This window comes from Oncorhynchus tshawytscha, unplaced genomic scaffold (assembly GCF_018296145.1).
Source record: "Oncorhynchus tshawytscha isolate Ot180627B unplaced genomic scaffold, Otsh_v2.0 Un_contig_882_pilon_pilon, whole genome shotgun sequence".
Lineage (NCBI taxonomy): Eukaryota > Metazoa > Chordata > Actinopteri > Salmoniformes > Salmonidae > Oncorhynchus > Oncorhynchus tshawytscha.
Window position 1 is genome coordinate 79145 of NW_024608869.1, and position 6759 is coordinate 85903.

Sequence of the window (6759 nt, forward strand, 5' to 3'; positions counted from 1 at the left end):
AGCTAGTCGGAAGACTTCCAGTTTGGTGGTGAGGGCTCTTCTGGATACTGCACGGTACTGTCATTCCAAGCTAGTCGGAAGACTTCCAGTTTGGTGGTGAGGACTCTTCTGGATACTGCACGGTACTGTCATTCCAAGCTAGTTGGAAAACTTCCAGTTTGTTGGAGCGCCATTTCCTTCACAGATGAAAGCAGGTTCACACTAAGCACATGTGACAGATGTGACAGAGTCTAGAGACGCCATGGAGAACGTTCTGCTGCCTGCAACATCCTCCAGCATGACCGGTTTGGCGGTGGGTCAGTCATGGTGTGGGGTGGCATTTCTTTGGGGGGCCGCACAGCCCTCCATGTGCTCGCCAAAGATAGCCTGACTGCCATTAGGTACCGAGATGAGATCCTTAGACCCCTTGTGAGACCATAGGCTGGTGCGGTTGGCCCTGGGTTCCTCCTAATGCAAGACAATGCTAGACCTCATGTGGCTGGAGTGTGTCAGCAGTTCCTGCAAGAGGAAGGCATTGATGCTATGGACTGGCCCGCCCGTTCCCCAGACCTGAATCCAATTGAGCAAATCTGGGACATCATGTCTTGCTCCATCCACCAACGCCACGTTGCACCACAGACTGTCCAGGAGTTGGCGGATGCTTTAGTCTCCTGGTCTCCTGAGGAGATCCCTCAGGAGACCATCCGCCACCTCATCAGGAGCATGCCCAGGCATTGTAGGGAGGTCATACAGGCACGTGGAGGCCACACACACTACTGAGCCTCATTTTGACTTGTTTTAAGGACATTACATCAAAGTTGGATCAGCCTGTAGTGTGGTTTGCCACTTTAATTTTGAGTGTGACTCCAAATCCAGACCTCCATGGGTTGATACATTTGATTTCCATTGATCATTTTTGTGTGATTTTGTTGTCAGCACATTCAACTATGTATAGAAAAAGTATTTAATAAGAATATTTCATTCATTCAGATCTAGGATGTGTTGTTTTAGTGTTCCCTTAATTTTTTTGAGCAGTGTATAATAAGATGGGGGTCCGATAGTCCAGGATTATGAGGAAAAACATTTCGATCCACAATATTTAACCCATGGGACTAAACTAGATCCAGGGTATGACTGTGACAGTGAGTAGGTCCAGATACATTGACTATGACTGCCTTGGAAGTGAGGTATCTAACATGAATTAGTCCTATTAAGATGTGAGATTATCACAATCTATTTTTCAGGAATGGAGGAGGTCTTTATTCCAGTGAGATTGTTAAGGTGAACACCGCCATGTTTAGATTTGTGGCACAGACACGGTCTCAATGAGGAAAGCTTAGCTGACAACACTGACTGTGCTAGTGGCAGACTCCACTATGCTGGCAGGCTGGCAAACAGCCTGCTGCCTGGCCTGCACCCTATCTCATTGTGGAGCTAGGGGAGTTAGAGCCCTGTCTACGTTGATAGATAAGATGAGACAATACCGACATTCATAATATGTTAAGCACACTGTGTGTGTGTGTGTGTGTGTGTGTGTGTGTGTGTGTGTGTGTGTGTGTGTGTGTGTGTGTGTGTGTGTGTGTGTGTGTGTGTGTGTGGGGGTGTGTGTGTGTGTGTGTGTGTGTGTGTGTGTGTGTGGGTGTGTGTTTCATTTCCATACTCTTAATAGAACAGGACCAAACCAGGATGTAGTGTCTGTAACCAAAGCAGATGGTTTTGTGGCAAGACAGACACTAGGTTCACACACACATCAGTCAATACACACGCAATACTTAGGGATCTATAAGTAAATAACTTGCAAAGAGTCTAGAGGAGGTTTACACCAATCCAATGCTCTTAAATGTGTGCTGAGGAGTGAACGAATGCTGAGGAGTGAACGAATGCTGAGGAGTGAATGAATGCTGAGGAGTGAACGAATGCTGAGGAGTGAACGAATGCTGAGGAGTGAACGAATACTGAGGAGTGAACGAATGCTGAGGAGTGAACGAATGCTGAGGAGTGAACGAATGCTGAGGAGTGAACGAATGCATTTCAGGAGAAAGGACAGAGAATTGGAAAGCTGTACATGTGGCCTCGAGAGTTGAGTGTGTCTGATTGGTTGTTGCTCCTGTCCAACAGGCAAATCTAAATATTCCGATGGGAGCGCTGCGTCCAGGTGCGGGACATCCTGTCAAGAGGAGAGAGGATACTGTAGACACAGAGGAGGTCAGACACACACACACACACACACATAAACAAACACGCACCAATATGGCTTGAGGACCTACAGTTGAAGTCGGAAGTTTAGATACACTTAAGTTGGAGTAAATAAAACTCGTTTTTCAACCACTCCACAAATTTATTGTTAACAAACTATTGTTTTTGTGCATGACTATCTACTTTGTGCATGACACAAGTCATTTTTCCAACAATTGTTTACAGACAGATTTTTTCACTTCTAACTCACTGCATCACAATTCCAGTTGGACAAGAGTTTAGATACACTAATTTGACTGTGCCTTTAAACAGCTTGGGAAATTCCAGCAAATGATGTCATGGCTTTAGAAGATTCTGACATAATTTGAGTCAATTGGAGGTGTACCTGTGGATGTATTTCAAGGCGTACCTTCAAACTCAGTGCCTCTTTGCTTGACATCATGGAAAAATCTAAAGAAATCAGCCAAGACCTCAGAAAAAGAATTGTAGACCTCCACAAGTCTGGTTCATCCTTGGGAGCAATTTCCAAATGCCTGAAGGTACCACGTTCATCTGTACAAACGATAGTATGCAAGTATAAACATCATGGGACCATGCAGCCGTCAAACCACTCAGGAAGGAGACGCGTTCTGTCTCCTAGAGATGAACGTACTTTGGTGTGAGAAGTGTAAATCAATCCCAGAACAACAGCAAAGGACCTTGTGAAGATGCTGGAGGAAACAGGTACAAAAGTATCTATATCCACAGTAAAACGAGTCCTATACTGACATAACCTGAATGGCTGCTCAGCAAGGAAGAAGCCAGTTCTCCAAAACCGCCATGAAAAAGCCAGACTACGGTTTGCAACTGCACATTGGGACAAAAATCGTACTTTTTGGAGAAATATCTTATGGTGTGATAAAACAAATATAGAACTGTTTGGCCATAATGACCATCGTTATGTTTGGAGGAAAAAGGGGGAGGCTTGCAAGTCGAAGAACACCATCCCAACCGAGAAGCACGGGGGTGGCAGCATCATGTTGTGTGGGTGCTTTGCTGCAGGAGGGATTGATGCACTTCACAAAATAGATGGCATCATGAGGGAGAAAAATTGTGGATATTTTGAATCAACATCTCAAGACATCAGTAAGGAAGTTAAAGCTTGGTTGCAAATGTATCTTCTAATGGACAATGGCCCCAAGCTTCCAAAGTTGTGGCAAAATGGCTTAAGGACAACAAAGTCAAGGTATTGGAGTGGCCATCACAAGACCCTGACCTCAATCCTATGGAAAATGTGAGGGAAGAACTGAAAAGCACGTGCAAGCAAGGAGGACTACAAACCTGACTCAGTTACACCAGCTCTGTCAGGAGGAATATGCCAAAATTCACCCAACTTATTGTGGGAAGCTTGTTGAAGGCTACCCAAAACATTTGACTCAAGTTAAACAATTTAAAGGCAATGCTACCAAATACTAATTGAGTGTATGTACACTTCTGACCCACTGGCAATGTGATGAAAGAAATAAAAGCTGAAATAAATCATTCTCTCTACTATTATTCTGACATTTCACATTCTTAAAATAAATTGTTGATCCTAACTGACCTTTAACAGGGATTTTTACTAGGATTAAATGTCAGGAATTGTGAAAAACTGAGTTTAAATGTATTTGGCTAAGGTGTATGTAAACTTCCGACTTCAATTGTAAATACACAATAGGAAACTCTTTTTGAACAGGCTCCTCCCCCAGACCCCCTGCAGGAAGCCACGGCCCTGTCGCCAGAGGAGAAGAAGCCATTGCCAGGATCGATGAAGCTTCCTGGTCCAGCAGTCAACCTATCAGAGCTGCAGAACGTCAAGAGTGAACTACGATGGGTCACCAAGGACTAACACACACACTGGTACAGACACACACTGGTACAAACACACACACACACACACACACACACACACACACTGATGTCCACTTCAACCATGAAAACATTGCAGTAGATGCATTTTTAGGATTTCACTACAAGATGTCAGTGTGGGATGTGTATTATTCTTATTAGGGGTTATGAGTACTTATTTGGGGTTGTGAGTACTTATTAGGGATTATGGGAATTTATTTGGATTATAGGTACTTATTTGGGTTATGACCACTTATTTGGGGTTATGGGTACTTATTAGGGATTATGGGAATTTATTTGGATTATAGGTACTTATTTGGGTTATGACCACTTATTTGGGGTTATGGGTACTTTTAGGGGATCAGGGTAATTATTTGGGTTATGACTACTTATTAGGGGTTATGGAGCCAGTTATTTGGGTTATGAATACCTATTAGGGGTTATGAGTACTCATTTGGATTGTGAGTACCTATTTGGGTTATGAGTACTTATTTCAGTTATGAGTACTTATTAGGTGCTATTAGTACGTATTAGGGATTATGAGTGCTTATTTGGGTGATGAGTATTTATTAACGGTTATGTGTACTCATTTGGATTGTGAGTATTTATTTGGGTTATGAGTATTTATTAGAGTATATGAGTATTTATTTGGGATTATGACTTCTTATTTGGGTTTGATACTTATTTGGGTTATTTGTACTTATTTGGTTTGAAGACTTATCAGGGGTTATGAGTACTTAAAAAAAAAAGATATATTTCACCTTTATTTAACCAGGTAGGCTAGTTGAGAACAAGTTCTCATTTACAACTGCGACCTGGCCAAGATAAAGCAAAGCAGTGCGACACAAACAATAACAGAGTTACACATGGAATAAACAAGCATATAGTCAATAACACAATAGGAAAAAAAAGAAAGTCTATATACAGTGTGTGCAAGTGACGTGAGGAGGTAAGGCAATAAATAGGCCATAGTAGCGAAATCATTACAATTAAGCAAATTAACACTGGAGTGATAGATGAGCAGATGATGATGTGCAAGTAGAAATACTGGTGTGCAAAATAGCCGAAAAGTAAATAAAACAATATGGGGATGAGGTAGGTAAATTGGCTGGGCTATTTACAGATGGACTATGTACAGCTGCAGTGATCGGTTAGCTGCTCAGATAGCTGATGTTTAAAGTTAGTGAGGGAAATATAAGTCTCCAGCTTCAGTAAGCGTACAGGTCACAATGGTGGGTAGTATATGGGGCTTTGGTATCAAAATGGATGGCACAGTGATAGACTGCATCCAGTTTGCTGAATAGAGTGTTGGAGGCTATTTTGTAGATGACATTGCTAAAGTTGAGGATCGGTAGGATAGTTAGTTTTATGAGGGTATGTTTGGCGGCATACGTTTTGGTTATGAATACTCATTTGGGTTATGAGTACTTATTTGGGTTATGAGTAGAAAGGTTTTCTGTTTGGCCCTGGAAATGTGTTGTTTTTAATGCGTAACTTTGTGAACACTGTATGGTTAAATAAGGGTGACATTAAAATATGAAAAAGATAACCTAGCTAAGTCTTTATGTTTCTGTGTCCTACAGCGGTGTTTCCCAACTTCTCCTCCAGTACTGAATCAGGTGTGCTTGTCCAGGGATACAATAAAATGTGTACTGTTGGGGATACTCAAGGAGTACTACAGGTTTCTCATCAGACCCACACCCACCCTGCATCTTCTACTGATGGACTACAACTACCACACCCACCCTGCATCTTCTTCTGATGGACTACAACTACTGATGGACACACCCACCCAGCATCTTCTACTGATGGACAACGTAAATCATCAACTACCACACCCTAACCCTATCAGCTGCAGCTTACCAGACTACACTAACCCTGAACTACAAATACCAGACCCTAAACGTACAGAAATCATCAACTGATAGACAGACAACTATACCAGACTACACCTAACCCTATCAGCTACAGACAGCTAACCCTACCAGAGCTACACCTAACCCTATCAGCTACAGACAACTATACCAGACTACACCTAACCCTCATACAGACAGCTACAGACAACTAACCACCAGACTATACTTGACCCTATCAGCTACAGACAACTATACCAGACTACACCTAACCCTATCAGCTACAGACAGCTATACCAGACTACACCTAACCCTATCAGCTACAGACAACTCCACCAGACTATACTTGACCCTATCAGCTACAGACAACTACCACCAGACTATACTTGACCCTATCAGCTACAGACAACTATATCAGACTACACCTAACCCTATCAGCTACAGACAGCTATACCAGACTACACCTAACCCTATCAGCTACAGACAGCTATACCAGACTACACCTAACCCTGTCAGCTACAGACAACTCCACCAGGCGAATGACCTGCAATAGGCCATCTACTTCAACAAACGCATAACTGGTTTAATTTCCCATGCAGTGAAGTTAGGGTTAGGGATAGACTGAATTGAAGTGAACTAAATTTAACAATAATACATCCAGCCCTGGTAGCTATAGGTCTCTGTGTTACCTCATATAGAAAAGACTACAACCAGACTAGTTATAGGGTTTGTTTGTAAATTCACTCTGGAGTGCAAGAGTGCAGAATTAGTAAATTCAGAGCGTTTCACTCTTGGACTAATCAGAGCTCACACTGGACACTGGCGGTTAATCAGAGCTCACACTGGACACTGGCGGTTAATCAGA

General features: G+C 42.6%; 1 protein-coding gene across 4 annotated transcripts in view; it reads left to right on the forward strand.

Moving 5' to 3' along the window:
* The window catches only part of LOC121843910 (small muscular protein-like), a 29012-nt gene extending 23204 nt beyond the window's left edge, over nucleotides 1-5808 (forward strand). For 3 of the 4 annotated variants that reach the window (XM_042313780.1, XM_042313781.1, XM_042313783.1), the window contains exons 3-5: nucleotides 2098-2184; nucleotides 3890-4053; nucleotides 5625-5808. In XM_042313780.1, coding sequence (XP_042169714.1) covers nucleotides 2098-2184; nucleotides 3890-4042 — 240 coding nt within the window. In that variant the 3' untranslated portion in view covers nucleotides 4043-4053; nucleotides 5625-5808. Of the gene's footprint in view, nucleotides 1-2097; nucleotides 2185-3889; nucleotides 4070-5624 lie in introns of all 4 variants that reach the window. The other variant, XM_042313782.1, reaches the window with a different exon arrangement.
* Nucleotides 5809-6759: the final 951 nt, after the last annotated feature.